General features: G+C 38.5%; 1 protein-coding gene across 1 annotated transcript; it reads right to left on the reverse strand.

Moving 5' to 3' along the window:
- Nucleotides 1–4,580: 4,580 nt before the first annotated feature.
- eomesb (eomesodermin homolog b) lies at nucleotides 4,581–11,783 on the reverse strand. The gene is made up of 7 exons (XM_073847474.1): nucleotides 11,604–11,783; nucleotides 9,625–10,229; nucleotides 8,225–8,379; nucleotides 8,022–8,143; nucleotides 7,538–7,696; nucleotides 7,391–7,452; nucleotides 4,581–5,492 (listed from the first exon to the last, which is right to left on the reverse strand). Exons 2-7 carry the CDS (start codon nucleotides 10,137–10,139, stop codon nucleotides 4,736–4,738), a joined length of 1,770 nt encoding a protein of 589 aa, XP_073703575.1. The 5' UTR covers nucleotides 10,140–10,229; nucleotides 11,604–11,783; the 3' UTR covers nucleotides 4,581–4,735.
- Between the last annotated feature and the right edge of the window lie 9,637 nt (nucleotides 11,784–21,420).

Raw genomic sequence — 21,420 nt, forward strand, 5'->3', positions numbered from 1 at the left:
CCGTGAGAGCCGATAGGCTGCACGGTTGAGTTTACCTGCTTCAAGTGAATGGCAAGTAGCAAAATCTGCCACGTACTCCCTGGGAGCAGATGGAGAGGCTGTAAGCCTCTGTCGTACATGGCAACCCAACCCGCGGTAAGCCACGGGCTGGCTTGTCGGCCAAACTGCGGGAAAACGCCAGTCCGGAGTGGGCCGAGATGCCATGCCCATCATGGGACTCGATCGTGCTGAAGCGGTCTCACATGAACAAGCTTAGCGGCTCTTAGCGGCTAGAGCTGTCATGTGCCCCAGGAGCCTCAGTTTGAGAGAACCGCTGTGTTGTGCCTGATTGACTCAGGAACTACAGCACTGACTGCGCGCTCTTGGTAGTAAGGCGGGCTGTCTTGAGGACCGAGTCGGGCTCCCGACCGAGGAAACGAATTTCCTCGGTTGGCCTGAAGAACCAGATGGCGGGGGTGCCGAGGCACCAGGTCCCAATGTTCGCACAACGGAACTCACGAGTGGGCTGGTAAAGCACCAGTCGAAGAGACGGTTGAAGACGCGAATACCTGTCTGCCGAAGAGGGGACAGGGGAGCTCCCATGGCCTAAGAAGGCAGGAAGGAGAGGGACTAGCCAAATGGACGCACCTCGCGCTGAGCGCTCGATCCCCGGGGCAGACCGCCGAAGGGGTGTGCGCCGGGGAAGATCGAGACGCGACAGCGGGTGCCCTTCAGGCAGATGGCTGCAACCCAGCCCTGGAGACGGAAACATACTTGTATGTGCGTCGTCGTGAGCATGTGTGCCGACAGCCTAAGAAGGGATCGGAACAGAGCTCCATCCAGGGCGGATGTTAACCCACCACTCTAACTGGACACGTGAAGTCAGGACACTTATCAAACCCCGACCTCGTCCCGGCTGGAGAGACAGGCTGGATCGCGTCCTTCGCCAGTAGGAACGCGACCTCCGCAGGCAGAACAGAGGCACACCTGCTTCTGAATAAAGAATGTAAGGGGTACCTGTGAGTCTGGGCGGACGCCTGGAGCCGGGCCGTACCGTCCGTATCAACCAGTGTAGTGGTATCAAGGGAACGTTGACCGGCGTGACCGTGGTGGGGCAGCCTGGGGAAAGACAGGGAAGGAGACAAAACCCAGAAGGATAAACGTCCTGGAGAAGTGTCTAACTGCACTAAGCAGTGCTTACCTACTTCCCTGGTTCCCGCGCTGGCGACATCTGGTCCCGAGTCTGGTTCCGAGGAGTGGAAGTGCTGCTCAGGAAGGAAACTCGGGGCCGGGGCCCCAGAGGTGAGAAGGCTGGGTCTTTCTGTGATTTCAAATGACCGGCTAAGTCCCGCTTCCAGCGGGAGTGCCGACAGAGTAGCTCTCTCCACCTCCGGGGGTGCTCGCATCAGGGACGCTTCGAAGCTCGCCTGCGAGGGTCTTCCGTCGCAGGACCCTGAGAGGCGAGCGGCGTCCCTCTCCCACGGGCGGCTCGACGTCGGCTGCGAGCCTGGATCGTGTGGCTCAGCAGGGGACGGAGCTGCGGGGGGACGCCCTCGGCGACGGGCAGGCGGAGGCGGGGGCCCAGGCGGCGGAATGGTAACTTCGCGGCGGGGCAGGATATGTTGGACGGCCTCCGTCTGCCTCTGGACCGTTGGAGCGCCAGAGGAGATGCCCAGCCCGAACGACGGGGAGGCGTACTGCTCTGGCATCTCGACGGGGTATGCTGATGGGCGGAGGATCGCAGGCTTTTGGGGGCCGGCGATACGTTCGACGCCGCTGAGCAAAAACCCTTCACGGTGTCGCCGAATAGGCCGCTCTGGGGAATGGGAGAGTCGAGAAAGCGAACTTTGTCGGCCTCCGCCATCCGGGCCAGAGTCAGCCATAGGTGGCGTTCCTGGACCACGCAGGTGGACATCACCTGACCAAGGGGACACGCCGCGACCTAGTAGCCCGAAGGGCGAAGTCAGTGGCGGCGCGGAGTTCTTCAAGTACCCCCTGGTCAGGACCACTCTCGTGCAGGCCTTAAGGTGCTTGCACCTGGCACTTTTGCAGTGTTGCCATGGCCTGCAGTGCGGGGCAGCGTGTCGGGGGGCGCAGAAAAGGCCCAGCCGATGAGGGCGGAAGAATTTCACATGCCCTAAAAGGGAGACGCGGAGGGCCCCACCAGGCGGCCGCGCCCGCGGGCAAAGGTGCACCGCGATGGCGCGCCCGACCCGGGGGACCGCCACGTACCCCTTGGCTGCCCCGCCATGGAGAGTGGCGAGGGGAGAGGAGCTGGAGAGCGCGTCAAATGAATAGGGCGCCATAGATTTTGTCAGCTCCTCATGCACATCCGGTCAGAACGGGACCGGGGGGGAGCGCGGCGCTGCCGCCGGGCCCCCCCCAGGAACCAGTCGTCCAGCCTAGAAGGATCGGCCGGGCCCCTGAGGAACCTTCAAACCGATCCCCCCCGGCTGCCCGGAGAAGCATAGCCGGCAGTTCGACATCAACCTCCAGGGGGGCAGCGACCAAGGGTGGGCGCCGCGCCGCGGGAAGAGATGTGTCACCGTCTGACTCTCCCTCTGATGCTGTGACAGACATCTCATCCTCTGCAGGAGCACCGAAGGAGACGCTCAGCCCGCCAGGCGGGGAAGCGTCTGCTGCGGAAACTCAACGGGACCGCGCTGAGATAGAGAGGTCCGCAGGGCTTTTTGAGCCGGCGGAACGCTGTCTATTGTAATTTGAATGTCCCCCCCCGCGCTCCACCGCGGTGGCCGAAGAGCATAGGCGGCTCAACGGCTGACCACGGGAGGGAGGCGGGGGGAGCCAGCTCGCGAACGAGCGGCGGGACTTCAGCGTGGTCATGGTCATGCTTTCACCGCATGAACCATTCATGAGCACCACCCCAGTGTGCTCAAAGCCTAAACACGTGAGGCAGCGCTCATGTCCGTTCGCTGAGGAGAGGAAACTACCACACCCAGAAACGCACGGCCGAAAAGACATCCTGAAAAGAACGTCTAAAACGGCCGCTAGAAATTGCTCTTTTGTGATCCCGGTTTGCCCAGGGAGGCGCCGCGGGGCAATGCACTCGCCGGGGCTGCTCGCTGGAATGCAAAAAGGCTTTATATGGCCGTGAAAACGGCCGCCCGCGGGACCGCGCTGGCGGCTGCCAAACAATGCTCTTTCTGTGAAACACTCTTTTAGTTATGGCAGCGCAGCAGCAGGAGGGAGCATGAACTCTGAAGAACTCTTCTCGGCTGTTTAGAGGCTCGACACATCGGCTCTGAAAGCAAAAGTCTGACTGAGTGGTGCGCGCAGCCATCTTATATACCCGTATGTACGGGGGCGTGGCCGGCGCGCACGTCCACTCGCCAATTTTCAATTGGCCTTTTTAATAAGGCTCAGAGGTGATCGGTCTCTCAGGCGAGATCCCAATGTAACGTCGAAGTGATTCGACTGAAGGGGTAACTTCATTGGACATGATCTTTATTTAATTCCCTGATGATTTTTGGCATAAAATAATAATTTGACCCATACCATGTATTTTTGGCTATTGCTACAAATATACCTGTGCTGCTTAAAATTAGTTTTGTGGTCCAGAGTCACATATTTCTATCTGCACAACTTAGGAAGTAATGAATTCCTGTTAATGATGTGTAATAATCCACCATATCTGTGCATGTTTCATGTAGTATTTTCTGCAGTAAATCAGTTTTTTTACTGATTCATTGAGACCATTCAGACTTTGAGTTGCTGTCTCTTTTTAGATTTGCTGTATTGTATTGTTTTTTTTACTTTAGATTGATCACACTTTAGTTTAGGGACCAATTCTCAAAATGATTTTTGCCTCAAACTCCTAATTTCTGCTTATTAGTAGTTAGGAAGGTAGTGTACACTCTTAAAAATAAAGGTGCTTCACGATGCCATAGAAGAACATTTTTTGTTTAAACGATTCCATAAAGAACCTTAAAAATCTGAAGAACCTTTCTGTTTCACAAAAGGTTCTTTGTGGCGAAAGAAGGTTTGTCAGATTATAAAAACGTAAGAAAGAGATGTTCTTTGAACCTTTGACTGAGTGTTTCTTTGGAACCAAAAAATGGTTCATATGGCATTGCTTGAAGAACCTTTTAAAACACCTTTATTTATAAGAGTGCAGAATATGTATGTAGATGTAGAATATGGTCATGCAGAACATGTGCTTTATAAGTATTAATAAACAGCCAATATGCATGTTATAACCCAAATAGTTAATACTGAGAATTGGTCCCTTAGGGTTAGGGTTATACACCAGTTTTTATATGAAGAGGTTATTTGCAAAAATCATGTTTTTTTTTTTCATTGTGCATTCAGTTAATCTCAATCAAACTGCAATTGGGTTGTTTTGATATAAAGTAAAATAACAAAAAAAAAATACAGCTAACTAACACAACAGCAAGATAAAAAAACATGACTTTTGAACATTTTAAAAACTTAAAAAAAAATGTATCTGTTTTTGCAAATAAGCTCTTCAAATACCAGCTCTCTGCAAAACTTCTAAATATTCTTTCATTCTGTGCTCTGCATACTTTAAATGAATAATACTGTATATTAAAAACAAAAGAGATGTTTTAAAAAAATACCAATCCAAAACAGCCGTGGTTTAATACACATAACAGCATTTTCAAAATGACATTTCATCTTAGTTTGGACAGAAATGATTTGCTTGAGAATTTAATAAATTACAAAAGAGCCAAATTGATTCAAAGCTGGACACTTTTTAGCTGCCGAAATCAGCTTTCTAGCTGCTGGCGTAGAAAGCGTAATAGCCGATGGTCTTGGAGTTCGACGAAGTGTCCTTGTTGAAGTTCTCTGCAGCGTTGGGATCTTCACACTTGACCGTGGGAGAGTTCTCCGCTCCAGACTCGCTCAGAGAAACCCGTCTCCGTTTGCAAACCACTGAGTAAATGCTGGGCTCCACAGAGTCTAGAGGTTTCAAAGCCGGCGTGTTCTCCATCCAGGCTGAAGTCTGACTAAATGTGTTTGCTTCCCTAGATTTGTCCTTATCTGGCATGTGGTCGTCCGTGAAATCAGTGGGACTCGGTCTGGGTGACCAGGGCAGTCCGGAAGCCACTTTTCTGGGATAAGAGCCTCTGGAGCCCCATCCTGCGGTGACGGATGCGAAGGCGGCGTCTGGATAGTAGCCCAAAGAGTGAGCGCTCTGCAGAGGTAAGGATTTGAAACTGTACGGTAACAGAGAACTAGAATAATCGCCTTCGTAGGCCGTCAGCTCCAGCTTGCTGCCGCTAGTTTGTTGTACTGAAGTGACCAGCCACCTCTGGGCGGCGCCAGCGTCCTCTACTTGAGGAGAAAGCATGCTGTTTGTCTGCGGCACAGTCCGTTCAGTGTTGTAAAGGCGACTTTGGGTCAGATTGTTGACAAACTGATCCTGCAGAAACGGTTGCATGGTGTAGCGCGCGCTCGGGACGATCTGCTGCGTGCGAGGCGAGTCTGATGGCGACGGTGTGAGTCTTTCACGCTCTGGAATGGTGTACATCCTGAAAGATGAATGCAACAAAAATTTAAAATAAAACTTTCAGTGATCAGTTCTTAGAATCATTTGTGAATCATTTGTGACCATGGACCACAAAACCAGCCATTTGTTGTGATGCAACTACTTGAAAATCTCCAATCTGAGGGTGCAAAATATCTGAATATTGAGAAAACTGACTTTAAAGTTGTTCAAATGAAATTCTCAGCAATGCAGTTAGAAGTTTACAAAATATCTTCATGGAACATGATCTTTACTTAATATCCTAATGATTTCAGGCATAAAATCGATCATTTTGACCTACACAATGTATTGCTGGCTATTGCTACAAATATACCTATGCTACTTAAGACTGGTTTTGTGCTCCAGGATCACATTTAAGAACATCTAAAGAACCTTTAGTGGTTCCACACTCTTAAAAATAAAGGTTTCAAAATGAGGTTTTCACAGTGATGCCTCAGAAGAACCATTATTGGTTTCCCAAAAACACCTTTCAGCAAACTGTTTATAAAAGAACTATTTATTTCAATATTTCATAGTGGAAAAAAAGTTTATTTTTAGACTTTAAGAGTGTACACTCTTAAAAACAAAGGTTCCGAATGGGTGTTTTTGGTTCCCCAAAGAACCTTTTAGTGAACAGATCCTAAAAGAACCATTTTTAAGAACATTTTAAACATCCAAAGAACCTTTAGTGGTTCCACAGAAGAACCATTATTGGTTTCCCCAAAACACTTTTCAGCAAACAGTTAATAAACGAATAATAAAAAAAATTCAAGATTTTGTAGTGGAAGAAAGTTTATTTTTAGACTTTTAAAGAACCTTTTGTGCAATGAAAGTGTTAAAGGTTCTTCATTGAACCTTCGATGCCAATAAAGAATCTTTATTTTTAAGAATGTAGAAAAAACAATTTAATTTTTCAGTGATCTGTTCTTCAAAGAACCATTATGTAATAATTGAAAGAACCTTTTTTCCACTATAAAGAACCCTTTATGCATTGGAAAGACTCCATGAATGCTAAAGATTCTTTAAGGAACCATCAATGCCAATAAATCAGCTTTATTTTTAAGAGTGTACACTTTCTAAAAATAATGGTTCCAAAGGGTGTTTTTGCAATGATGCCATAGAAGAACCATTATTGGTTTCCCAAAAACATCTTTCAGCAAACAGTTAATAAAAGAACTATTTATTTCAAGATTTCATAGTGGAAAAATGTTTATTTTTAGACTTTTAAAGAACCTTTTGTGGAATGGAAGTGTTAAAGGCTCTTAATTTAACCCTCAATGCCAATAAATTACCTTTATTTTTAAGAATGTAGAAAAAAACAATAACATTTTTCAGTGATCAGTTCTTCAAAGAACCTTTTTTCCACTATAAAGAACTCTTTATGCATTGGAAAGACTACTTGGATGTTAGAGATTGTCCATGGAACCATCAATGCCAATAAATCAGCTTTATTTTTTAAAAGGGTGTACATTTTTAAAAATAAAGGTTCCAAGGGGTGTTTTTGCAATGATACCATAGAAGAACCATTTTTGGTTCCCCAAAGAATCTTTTTGCTGACAGTTCCTAAAATAACCATGTTAAAGAACATTTTAAACATCTAAAGAACCTTTAGTGGTTCCACACTCTTAAAAATAAAATGGGGTTTTCACAGTGATACCACAGAAGAACCATTATTGGTTTCCCAAAAACACCTTTCAGCAAAAAGTATTTATTTCAAGATTTCAAAGTGGAAAAAAGTTTATTTTTAGACTTTTAAAGAACCTGGAGGAACATGTTATGCATTTAAAAGGTTCCATGGATGTTCAAGGTTCTTCATGGAACCATTAATGCCAATAAAGCAGCTTTACTTTTTAAGAGTGTAAGGTGAAATGGTAGTTATATACATTAGATTAATATACTTACGAATCGTAATTATCTCTAAAACCCTTTGCGAAAGGATTGTGGTCAATCTTGAGTTGAGTAATCTAGAAGATAAAGAACATAGAAATTAAGATCAATCCTAAGTAAGTGTGTAAAGTACCCTTCAAATATCTTGATTTACGGTCATACATCAGTATTCTGATACGCCGTAACAGCAATGAACTGGTTCTCAGGAAAGGTGAAGATCTGAGTCTTAGAATCTCGTCCTGTGCTTTCAATTCCGTCGTCCGACACTTCGACGATGTGAAGCCTCGGCTGGTACTTGTGTAGAGACTGAAGGACAATCATCTGGTTTGAAGACATAAATTGAAAACTGAAACCTCATAGTTGTTCAGGTAAACAAAGCAGATATTTAAAAGTTTTTGTGCTTAGAGCCAGTTGCCAAAGTTTAATTTCATTAAGCTACAAAATAGAGCATAATAAGCAATGCATATTATTTAATATCTACACTCTTAAAAATAAAGGTTTCCATTTTTAAGAACAGTTTTTAAAAAATCTAAAGAACCTTTTTTCACTATAAAGAACATTTTCTGCATTTGGAAGGTTTCATGAATCTTCAAGGTTCTTCATAGAACTTTTTATTATTATTATTATTTGTATATGCGTTATTTACCTGTGCAGCATTAGTATTTGCTCCTTTGTTGTTTGTTAGTTTCAGTTTCCCGAAAGAAATTTCTTGTCTCATCCAATGAGCGCCTGTGTTCGGCGATTCGGGGTGGACGTAAATCTTATTTCCTGCAATGATAAAATGGACTTTAAACAAAAAATAATAATAATAATATTTGCACATATTAATTATGTTTCAGTCTTCCGTACCTTGCATGTTATTGTCGGCTTTCCCGCAGGTCACCCATTTACCGCCCTGAAATCTCCAGTGGTTTGGATCGGCTAAAACAATCTCCACAAACACGTTATAATGCGTCGTCAAACTCAATCCGGTAATATTAAAACTTAGAAATGGGAACATCCGCCTGTACAAGAGATTAAAAACAAAACAAGGGATAAACACAAATTATGACTGAAATCTTTTCTGAATAAAACAACAACAAAAAATATCCTATTAATGAATGCAAAATATAGCCTATCTACTGCTTTCATAGGATTATATACGTTTATAAAGAACTTTTATTCTGAGGCGCGTTTTTGAGAGAAAAAAAAAACCTAAATTGTCTAATGGCGCCATTTCATGTACCAGCACTTTTTTTAAATCAAAAACTAGCCTAAACTTTATCATACATTTCTATAAATAACCTGTATAGCTAAACTGATAATGATAACAGCACTTATGTCAACACAAGAGTCTATTTTGCGCTGTTAAAATGTGATTAAGTATAAAAACACTATTAGAAAACTAATTTGAAACAGTATTTTGAAAAAGATTCATGATTTAAACTACTTTAGCGCGTTCATATAGTAAAATATGTATTTATTTAAAGACGTTATCATTATTATGGAACTTCGATCGTCTCATACATAGCCTATTTATGACAACGCGAGTAATACGTACATGTTTTGTCAGGTCGGAATATCTATATTCTTCTTTTCTAAACGTTCTATAAAAAGAATATTTAAAAACTTTTTAAAGTCCCATCAGCCGACTGTTATAGAGCGTTCCTACTGTGAAATATTGATTAAATGCGTCTATTTGTTTATTTACCGTTAACCATTATTATGGAACGTCGATTGTCTCAAAAATATTTATGACAACAAAAGCGCGCCTACTGTTGCTATAGTAACACGTTTTCACAATTCGAAATCTCGCTTCTATTTTCAGAAACTTGTGATTCTAGATTCGTATCATCTAAATATTGAACCATTTCAAACGTTCGTTTTGTAATCAGAATATCTGAAAGTCTTTTAAAGATCCTCTCAATCAGTTGTTTGTGATTTGGGCTGCTTTAAACTGGATGTTTATCCAAACAAAACATTTATTAATCGATCTATTTGTCTGTTTACTGTTTACCATTATTATAAAACATAGCCTTAAAATATTTACGACACACAAACGCGTCAGTTCGGGATTATTTTGCGCCAGGTAAAAATACGTAGGCTATCCTATTCTTTTGATCTAACTACACTATTTAAAATGTTCTTTCTATAATAATAACAATGATTAAAACTCTTAAGGTCAATCAGCCAGTTGTTCTGATTTGCTTCAAAGCGTTTTAATAATAAACTAATTTATTTGTCCCAGATCAGAAGTTTGATCCTCTCACCTGCCCTGTTTGGTGATGATCATCTCGGTTTGGTGCCGATGGAATTTGAGCCACAGCGGCCGGTTGCACAGATACACCTGAGCTCTGAGTCCCGCTCCGGACAGGGCCATGGATCCTATAGCGGACCCGGAGCCCTGATACGAGTGGTAGCTGTTACCAGAACCGTGTCCGAACTGATATCCCGCGCCGAAGTCGCCGCGTCCCGCGCACAGAGACTGGCAGAAGCCCGCGGAGGGAAGCACGGAGCCGTAGTGCAGCGACGTCGTGTACCGCGACCCGTCCGAACCGGCGTACACGCCTCCCGCTTGGCTCGCGTACGGAAACAAGGAACACGGACTCGAACCCTCCGGCGTTTGCTGCGTGGAGCCCATCATGAAATAGCGATTGGAGCCGAGCCCGTCGAGAATGTAGCGGCCGCCGCTCGACAGTTCATCCTCACAAACGATCGGAGAAACTTTCTCGTCGTCCACCTCCGCGTGTGAGGAAAGCGCAGAACCGGATCCTTCCCCGGGCATTTCTGGATGTTCTGTCAATCCGAACCGCTGATCCGAATCCCGAGGTTTGAGAATTCGATTGCTGTCAGTTACAGTCGGGTCTCGGCATCACTGCAAACCACAGAATGAAAGCGCATATGTTAATAAAATATACAGAAATATTGATTAAAAATTAGATGCTAACCAGAACTGGTTGTTTAGTTGTAAAACGATTCAGTTGAGCGAGTTTCAGAGCGCCTGAATTTTACCGCGACATTAAAAAACAAAGTGAAACTTTGCTTCTAAGTAGATATTAAATAAAACCATCCTCCATGGCAATTGAAATAATAAAATTAACTAATTTTATTTAATTTAAAGTTGTATTTGTTCTCATCATAAATTCGCTGTTAAATTAAATGTTTTATTTAATCGACGAGGCGTTTATTAGGCCTGTACATTAGATATTCGATCTTAAAATACCGCTTTATATTTTTTTAGGCTAGTTAAATTTCACTTGATTATTTTCCGATACATGCAGGCAAGCAATGATATTTTACAGCATTTAGGCCTATAAATGAATTGTTTAACAGTATTTTAATTAGGTAAAAAAAGTGTTTGTCATTGTCATTATCTTGGACTACATTTACCGCTGGGTTCATGTTATTCTTCTGTTCAGATCTAAATCATCTAAATCTGTTCAGAACAAATATTTAAATCTTGCTTCATTCATTTGGCGCTTTGGATTTTTAAAAGTGTCAATGTTTATGCAGATCCAGATTTTATCAGTGTCATAAAAGCATAAACCCTAATGTTTTCGATTTGACCAAAAATTCTAGGCTACGAGCCAAAATAGTTCAGACCTAGTAATTCCCTACGTTTGATTTTGCAAGTTAAAGTAGGCCTATGTAGGCTATTAAGGTCCATCGTTTATTAATGTTTAAAAATGAAGTCTTGCGTTAAACACTAAGCTTAAATGAACGCGTGTTCCGACAATATTTATGATTTGACAGAAATGTGTAATTGTTTTTCGGAATGACAAATTAATTTGCGCTTCATCACACATAAGAGAAATCCCTCTCGTGAACACATTTTTATCCGAAGCTATGTCTTCTCATTAGGTTATATTTTATTTTTTAAACATAAATTAACGTCCGAAACGTTGCAAGAATGTTGTGTGTAAATAAAATAGCCAAAATAAATAAATAACGTCTAATTTGCTTTTGATAAACAACGACTGTCTGGGTCAGGTCGGCAATTTTAAAAATAAATAAATAACTAAAAAAATAAAATCTGTCACTGTTAAGTGTTTTTCTAAAACAAAGCCAGGTGTAAAACTAATAACACAATGATAAAAACCTAAATTCATTCCCGTTAATCAGAGAGGACGGTTCTTTGTAAAGTTGACAGACCATTGAAATAAGGTGGAAATCAAATCGAGGTGTAGATGCGAAAAAGCATGAAATATCATAGCTATGCATTAGGTATTTAAACAGATAAAGAACTCACCAGTTTCATCTTCATTTTCTCCACAGATTGAGGTTGAAACGCTCTTGTATTCTGAGAACATCCGATGGCAGAGATAATAAGAGAAGCAGAGTTCGGCCGGTGCGGATGATCGGGGCTCATGAGGGTCACTGACATTCAGAGAATGAGGGTAAGAACCGACTGACCGACCAACCAAATGACCGACTGACTGACTGAATGACTGACTGAAACACCTGTGATGCTGCTGCTCAATTTATTGATTCTGCTCTCTAGCGCCTCCTGCCGGTAGTTTAAGGTAGTGTATTATTTGAACACAACAGCTCTATTCCGATGTTTCGCGTCAAAAAATAGCCTCCCTTTTTTCTCGCAGTGGATTTTTAGGTCGATTTCAAACAGCTTTAGAACCTTTTTGTAGTTTTATGTGCTATTCCTAACACTAATATATTTATATTATCATTTTGTGAACGAATTTGTATCTGAATATAAAGTGAAAGCAAAACCACACTCACATGCATTAAGACAAGAATCATTGTGGATTTTTAAATTTCTCAGTACGAGAGTATTTTTGGGGCAAGTTGTCACATTTGTTGTAATTTGACTCAATGTAATATTTATCAATCTGCAACACAGGTGTTGATATGTTTCTTTTTTTGCATTTTGGATGTTTTTTAAATAAATAATATAACTGACTTTAAGGCGTGACACTGCAGGTGAATATGGTAAAAAAAACATTAGTTATCGCCTTACTCACTTGATTGATTACATTGATAATTGCAAACATTTTTTGTACAAGTTTTCTAGAATGTTAGGTTTAAATATGCAAATGAGCCATTATTTAATGAAATATGCACTAACTTGCATACATTTCTAGAACAAAAATCTAAACCCTGGATGAAGTCAGTTTCAAAATTCATGTTTGATTTTTTTTTTTTTTTTGACATATTAGAGTCAAATGTTTTTACAGTGGATTTTGGGGATCTCATTTCGTCACAACATAATTCAGAAAAAACTTAGAACAGACAAGCAAATTCTAAATGAACAAATCCCTCTGTAAAAACCTTCAGGATATAGACAGGAATAAAAATGTAAAGTGTGTTGTGTGTAAGTGATGCTGAAGTGGAGATTTATGGCTCAATGTAGGAGAAAAAACTCTTGGCCTTAAAAAATATGGATTGTACTTGAAATCGTTTGACACAAATAGATAAAGTGCCATAAAAGAAACACTTAACAGTGTCTTTTGGATGTTTTCTTTCCACTAGTCTGAAAAAACACTTTGAAAAACCAAAAATTCCAAAATCTCAACAGCATTTTTGCCTGCAGTGTCTGCCCATAAGTCATGGTTTTTGTGACAACATGCCCCAACCACAGTCTCTTTGGTCCTGATCAATAACAGCTGTAGTGTTCACAATGTCAGAGGTAATAAAATGCTCCAGATAGATGTTTTAAACTTGTTACCTCTTTACAAGCACTTCAATAATGAAGCATCACACCTTAAATGACACAGCTTTAAATCCAGAAATGAGAACTGCAAAATGCAACCGCAGTTTCTTTTCTGTTTTCACAAATATGATGATCTACGATCATCGATTTCCGCCTAAGTGAGTTGAACTCGGAGGTGAATCTGGTTTTGTGCGGTTGACAGCCACACTGGAGTGTGATGCTAAATCGAGGCTCCATTTTCTAGGGCCTTCTCTAAAACACGTTTGGAAAAATCAAAGCGTCTTTTGTGCGTTTGAAGATGATTTCCAACAAACTGATACACCAGAAAATGATCTAAAGTCTTTAGATGGTCCATATCAGTGATAACATTGATTTGTCATTGAAATGAACAAACTGAGAGTCCATTTAAATTGTCTAGACACGAGTGTTTGTGACAGAAATATTGCTAGTCACAACTCTAACAGGAAATAAACGAGACTCTTTTCACACGTGTAAGATGGAGAGGTTTACCTGCAGCATTTGTAGTATGTATATGCAATTTTCGTTTTCATTTATTCAGTTGTGTGGCAAACGCCTCCACATGAGAGAAAGATGCAGTGTACAGAACGAGAGTCGAATTGCTGGAAACAACGTGTGAAAATCACTGAACACCTTGACATGTGCTGAGGGGATGCTTGAGCAAAATATGAAGAGTTCAGATGCAAAAGCCCCTAAGTGCCGTTTGAAATGTTCTTCTAAAATGAGCATTTTAATCAGGCTCCTGTGTTTATGTTGTTATTTCACTTTAATGCAAATGAAAAGAACCTATTTATTGCCATTAAAGTGAAATTGTATATATATTAAAATATATATATATACTGCCGCTAAAGAGTTTGGAATTAGTACGATTTTTTATGCTTTTTAAAGGAGACTTTTCTGCTCATCAAGGCTGCATTTATTTGATTAAAAATACTGAAAAAACAGTAATATTGTGAAATATTATTGCAATTTAAAATAGTTGTTTTCTATGTCATTATACTTTAAAATGTAATTTATTTCTGTGATGCAAAGCTGAATTTTCAGCATCATTACTGCATTACTGTCACATGATCCTTCAGAAATCATTCTAATATACTGATTTATTATCAGTGCTTGAAACAGTGCTGCTTAATATGTATTTTTTGTGATGAATAAAACGTCTAAAAAGAACAGCATTTATTAAAAACAGAAAGGTTTTCTAACAATAAACACCATTGTTTAAAAGTCCAGGGTCACTACATTTTCTTTCTCTCTTTGAAGGAAATTAATACTTTTATTCAGCAAGGTTGTGTTAAATTGATTAAAAAGTGATAGCAAAGACTTATGTTGTTAGAAAAGATTTATATTTTAAATAAATGCTGTTCTTTGTAACTTACTGTTCATCAAAGAATCCTGAAAAAAGTATCACAGGTTTTAAAAACATACTGTTTCCAGCATTAATGAATAAAAGTAATACATCAGTATATTAGAATAATTTCTGAAGGGTCATGTGACACTGAAGACTGGAGTAATGATGCTGCTTTGATCACAGGAATAAATTATATTTTAAAGTATATTAAAATAAAGACCTGTTATTTTGAATTGCAATAATATTTCATAATATTACGTTTTTTTCTGTATTTTTGATCAAATAAATGCAGCCTTAATGAGCAGAAGAGACTTATGGGGATATATATATATATATATATATATATATATATATATATTTTTTTTTTTTTTTTTTCTCTGATGTGAAAGCGTCCAACAAAACTTGATTTATATTATATTATATTATATTATACAGTATGTGTGTTTGTTTATATATGGTGAAGGATTTTCTTTTTTTCATTCAGTCTAGTAATTTTCATGAAAAAAATAAAAATGACAGAAATGACAATATATATATATTTTTCTCTGATGTGAAAGCTTCCATCAAAACTTGATTTATATTATATTATATTATAATATGTGTGTTTGTTTAAATATATGGTGAAGGATTTTCTTTGCATTCAGTCTAGTAATTTTCACAAACAAAAATCAAGAATCAGAAATGACAGGAAACCCAATTAATTAAACATGACATTTCGAAGTCTTTCTACTTAAAAATTTCACGTTTCATTTATTATGTAACTTACTACTATTTACAACTTAGAAGTAAAAAATCACAATATTATTCATTATTGAGCCAGTTTTGATCGCTGTGATAGTGTATTGTAAGGACAGAGTTGTTTTTTCCTTTGTGACATGTTTTTGTGAATGTGTGAGTGTGTGTGTGTGTGTGTGTGTGTGTGAGTGTGTGTGTGTGTGAGTGAGTGAGTGAGAGAGAGACAGTCTAAATGAGTGAGAGAGAGAGAGAGAGAGCACCAGAGCAGGCCAGACTGACTGTCACCTCACCTGCTGAAGCCAGACACACGGTTTGTCTCTCAGGTGTTGACCAGCGTCTGTGGCGAGTTTCCACTAAATGTTCTCGGAAGACTTTGAACATACAGCTGTGAGAATCGGGCTCAGACCCAGCTGGCATCAGATCACAAACCTCAATCTGATCGTCTTACACATTGCTGAGGTTTTGTCGCCTTTTCAGCTGGGTTCCCATGAGGTAGAGCTTCTTCAAGACAAGAGGCCCTGGGCTCAGCCTCTTTGGAGAATTCACCTCGGTTTTACATCGACTGCTTTTCGCAGCTGGCATTTCCAAACGTCCTAAAAGCCTCTCCTGCGACGGTGAGCCGTAAAGCCCTGTAATCTGAAGTGAAGATAATCAGATGAGGGGAAATCTCTGCTCTGCTTCGACTCTCAGATGGTGGGAGGTGTCAAGCCCTGGAGAAATCATCATCATCGTCTTCGGTTTCAGGTTCGATCCTGCCTCGTCACCCCGGGGTTGTGATTTGTTAACGGTCGTTTTCTCTCGCGGGTGTCAATATTTTCTGGCTCTCGTCAGAGAAAAGCCTCCACACTCCTACAGACGCTACTGCTATGAGAAAGCTGCCATCTGCCCCAGCAACACTTTGTCATGGGGCTCTTCAGGACTCGCCGTCTTACCCTTTACAGGGGAAACGCTCTGCCAGGGCTTTACGTGTTTGTGGTGTCTCCTTTCTCGTTTCGCTGGTGCTTTTTGCTAAAAAAAAATATGAGATTTGAAATTGTGTTCTTGAGATTTTTAGTTTTGTTTTGCAGTACAAATATCTTAACATTCTAAAATCAAGACAAATTAACTAGAGATTGTTTAATAAGAAATGTATGAAAAATACGTTTCTGCTTTAAACAAGAACAAATATGTTACCCTTTTATGCCAAAAATCATTAGGGTATTAAATAAAGGTCAGGTGTCATAAACATATTTTGTACATTTCTTACTGTAAACATATCAAAACTTAATTTTTGATTAGTAATATGCATTGCTAAGAATTTCATTTGGACAACTTTAGAGGCTTTTTTTTCTCAATATTTAGATTTTTTTGCACCCTCAGATTCTAGCTTTTCAAATAGTTGTATTTCAGCTAAATATTGCCCTATACTAAAATTAATAGAAAGCTTATTCAGCTTTCAGATGATGTATAAATCTCAATTTTAAATAAATAAACCCTTATACACTTTAAACTGTTTGCTGGAAATGTATCGAAATTAGTGCATATTTAATTAGGTAATGATTTAAGCATAACATTCAGAACTTGTAACAAAAAAAAGTTTGCAATTCTTTATGTAATCACTCAACTTGGGTATGGCGACGTCTTAATTATTTTATTTTATGTCATTTTATTAACTTATACACCTGTAGTGTTTTGCCTTAAGAGGAGGCACTGCAGGCAGCTGTCAAGATTGATATGTTGGGCTTTTTGGTTTTACATAAAGTGTTTTTTCAGACTAGTGGAAAGAAAACATCCAAAAGAAACTGTTAAGTGTTTCTTTTATAGCACTTTATCTATTTGTGTCAATAGATTTCAATTGCAATACAGATTTTGAAAGTCCATTTTCTCAAAATGAGTTTTTTGTCCTACACTGAGCCATAAATCTCCACTTCAGCAGCTCTTACACACACCACACTTTACATTTTTATTCCTGTCTATATCCTGAAGGTTTTTACAGAGGGATTTGTTCATATAGATTTTCCTCGATTTAATTTTATTTTTTGAGTATTTTCTGAATTATAGAGTGACAAAATGAGACCCAAAATCCCTTCTGTAAAAACATTTGACTCTAATATGTCAAAAAAGATTATACAAGAATTTAGAAAACTGACTTCATACAGTGTTTAGATTTTTGTAATAAAAATGTATGCAAATTAGCACATATTTCATTAAATAGTGCCTCATTTGCATATTTAAACCTAACATTTCAGAACTTGTAAGGTCATAACTAATAGTATTTTTTAACCCTATTCACCTGCAGTGTCTCGTCTTAAAGGGAAAATGAGTAATTTTTTCTAGCCCCATTTTCATTTTTTAATTTCAAAGCATAAACATTTTGCTCAATTTTAAAAAAAAACAAGAATGACATTCACCTTATGCCATTTTACATCTCAAATAAATGTTTATTGGTTTAAGAATCTTTAGATGTTTGTACTGGAAAACAAGTCAAAAATACTGAGGAAGAACAGCACTTTTTGCAGTGTAACTGCTGCATGCAGTACAAAAAATGTCTTAAATATTTAATTTTATTTTAACCTATTCACCTGTGGTGTCTTGCCCTAAATAGAAAACAAGTGTATGTTCTAGCCCCATTGGCAGATTCGTTCATTCATTCATTCATTCATTCATTTTCAAAACATTAAAATATCTGATCAAATTCTAAAAAACAAGACATTCATTCATTTATCTTATGCCATTTTGCATAATGTTTATTCTTTAAGAATCTTTAAAAGTTTGTACTTGAAAACAAGACAAAAATACTGAGGTAAAACAGCATTTGCACTTCAGTTTATTTATTTATTTATTATTTTCAAAGCATTAAAAGTTTTGATCAGTCTCTAAAAAACAAGACTCATGAAGACTTATTCAGAATTGACATAAAAACGCAGAATTGCATATAATTATTGTAGAATTAAGAAGGAAAAATGCCAGAATTGCAAGATAAAATTCAGAATTGAGAAGAATTATTGTAGAATTGAGAAGAAATTTTAGAATTTCAAGATATAAATGCAGAATTGCATAGAGTTATTGTAGAATTAATTAAGAAAAAAAGTCAAAATTGTGAGCTAAATTGTAGAATTAAGAAACGTTAGAATTGAGAAATGTAAATGCAGAATTGTGAAGAATTATTGTAGAATTGAGAATAAATGTCAGAATTTTAATATATAAATACAGATTTGTGAAGAATTATTGTAGAATTGAGAGGAGTCAGAATTGTGAGATAAAAATGCAAAATTGCAAAGAATTATTGAAGAATTGAGAATAAATGTCAGAATTTTAATATATAAATACAGAATTGTGAAGAATTATTGTAGAATTGAGAAGAAATGTCAGAATTTTAATATATAAATGCAGAATTGTGAAGAATTATTGTAGAATTGAGAGGAGTCGGAATTGTGAGATAAAAATGCAGAAGCGCATAGAATTATTGTAGAAAAAAAAAAGTTATTGAAAAATTAAAGTTATTAAAAATTAATTATTTAAAGAGTTATTGTAGAATTAAGGAAAAAAGTCAAAATTGTGAGCTAAATTGTATAATAAAGAAACGTTAGAATTGAGAAGTCAGAATTGAGAAATGTAAATGCAGAATTGTGAAGAATTATTGTAGAATTGAGAGGAGTCAGAATTGTGAGATAAAAATGCAAAATTGCAAATAATTATTGAAGAATTGAGAAGAAATGTCAGAATTTTAATATATAAATACAGAATTGTGAAGAATTATTGTAGAATTGAGAAGAAATGTCAGAATTGTAATATATAATACAGAATTGTGAAGAATTATTGTAGAATTGAGAGGAGTCAGAATTGTGAGATAAAAATGCAAAATTGCAAATAATTATTGAATAATTGAGAAGAAATGTCAAAATTTTAATATATAAATACAGAATTGCATAGAATTATTGTAGAAATGAGAAGAAATGTCAGAACTGTAATATATAAATACAGAATTGTTAAGAATTATTGTAGAATTGAGAAGAAATGTCAGAATTTCAAGATATAAATGCAGAATTGCATAGAGTTATTGTAGAATTAATTAAGAAAAAAAGTCAAATTGTGAGCTAAATTGTAGAATTAAGAAACGTTAGAATTGAGAAGTCAGAATTGAGAAATGTAAATGCAGAATTGTGAAGAATTATTGTAGAATTGAGAGGAGTCGGAATTGTGAGATAAAAATGCAGGAGCGCATAGAATTATTGTAGATTGCCAATCATCATATGTTATTTAGCACAATGTTTATTGGTTTAGGATTTTTAGATGTTTGTACTAGAAAACAAGACAAAAATACAGCACTTCTTGCAGTATAACTCTGTATCTCAAAGTAGAATGCGATGTGCAGGACACGCATGAAGGGATCAGATGCATCGCTTGCATAAAAAGCATGTATAAAAGCGTCAGTCAGATGCACGAATGTGGACTAGAAGGCCAGAGACGCTGCCAGAGCGTTAAGGGCAGCAGACAGTGGGGAGTTTGCTCAAATACTCGCTTCCCCTGCGCTTTCTTTTTGACACGTCTAAAGGGTCCTTTCTGTCACGATGCCACTCTTCCCTGTAGAGTCCAGGCGGGTGGAAAGAGCCCGTGACCTCGGCACCACTGTCTTGGCAGGACGGTTTTGCGCGAGCAGAAGGCCCGAGCGCAGAGAGCTGCCAGATACGCGGCAATGCGAACATCTGATGCTCCAAACACAAGAAACGGCCAGTTCGGTCTGTTTGGTCTCTGCCGTCTTTCTCTCTTCTGAGTGATCTTTCGGCGAGCGAACGAGACCCCGACCCGGGGCCGAACGGCTCCAGACCGCGAGGCGAAGCCGACAGACTGACGGATAGAAAATTGGGTGAGTATTTGGACGCCAGAAGGTCAAGCCCCTTTTTGACCCTCCCTTTTCGCCCCCCATGTCTATATTTATGGTCTGCTCCTGTCTCATGTAAGGAACAACAGCAGGAGCGGACCATCACATTTGGTCCCCAGCGTGGGGGCCGTTGGTAAGCCGACGCGGTCCAGCTTTCCCGCAGAGCCGCTCTTCTGCTTCTCTGTGAATATTCCGGCTTTCCTCATTTGCATCTGCTAATTAGATCCTGTTAGCATCATTTTGTACATGACGCCCCTCTAAAGCAAATACATCCACTTGTAAAGAATATAATGATGCTGTTAAAGATACTAATTGACTTACGCAAGAGCGAGCGTCTCATGTTTTATCCACGTATTCCCGGATGCTTTGTCTAATTAAATATGGACTCTTGGAGGACTAAATATTTATTACTCACTCCTGACCAGCCACAAAACACAACACTCCTCTAACTTTTTCCAAATGGTTCCCAATTGGTCATATTTGTAAAATGTTCTTGGAACCAAAAAGTAACCTTCCCCAAATATTGTGAAGAGGGTTTTGCAACAACCGGAACATTCTCCAATGGATAATTTTAGGTTTTATTTTTGTATAAAATAACCTTTTCAGAATGTTGCAGGGATGTTTTGTGCAATAACCTAAAGAGAACCTGTACAGAATGTTCTCTAATGGTTATTTTTTTTACATTTTTATAATTTACATTTTATATGTTGCAGAAATGTTTTTGCACCAACTAAATCTTTTTAATGGTTTATTTATTTCATTTTTATTGCAGGAAAGTTTATTTATTTATTTATTTATTTTTATTTGTATTTTGTATTATTTATTTTTTTGCAATAACCAAAGACAACCCATACAGAACATTTTCTGTTTGTTCTTTTAAAGTTCTTTTAATAACCTACAAATACCCTACACTTAATGTTCACTAATGGTTATTTATAGGTTGTATTTTGTTTATAACCTTAAAACAAGGTTTTTACAATAACCTAAAGAGAACCTTCAAAAAACATTCTCTAATGGTTATTTTTAGGCTTATTTTATAACTATTAAATAACCTTCCTAGAACATTGCTGGAAGGTTCTTTACTAAACCTAAAGACAACCAATTCAGAATGTTCTCTGATGGTTATTATTTATTTATTTATTTATTTATTTATTTTTTAAATTTTTTATAACCATATGTTGCAGAAAGGTTTTTTGCACCAACAATTAAACCTTCCTGTTATTTAAGGTTTATTATTATTTTTAAGGTTTATTTATTTTATTTTATTTTTTTACTGGAAGGTATTTTTTAAATTAATGAATTCATTTATTCATTTATTTTATTAATTAATTAATTAATTTATTTTGCAATAACCTAAAGACAACCCATACAGAACATTTTCTGTTTGTTCTTTTAAAGTTCTTTTAATAACCTACAAATACCCTACACTTAATGTT

This window comes from Garra rufa, chromosome 9 (genome assembly GCF_049309525.1).
Source record: "Garra rufa chromosome 9, GarRuf1.0, whole genome shotgun sequence".
Lineage (NCBI taxonomy): Eukaryota > Metazoa > Chordata > Actinopteri > Cypriniformes > Cyprinidae > Garra > Garra rufa.

Bases quoted from the DNA above. Each gene is read 5' to 3' on its own strand.
- eomesb (XM_073847474.1), bottom strand. From the start codon at position 10,139: ATGCCCGGGGAAGGATCCGGTTCTGCGCTTTCCTCACACGCGGAGGTG. The intron at 7,697-8,021 runs GTAAATAACGCA...TCTTCAAACCAG, and splicing joins CAAATACTAATGCTGCACAG to ATGATTGTCCTTCAGTCTCT. The intron at 7,453-7,537 runs GTATGACCGTAA...TTTATCTTCTAG, and splicing joins CGGCGTATCAGAATACTGAT to ATTACTCAACTCAAGATTGA.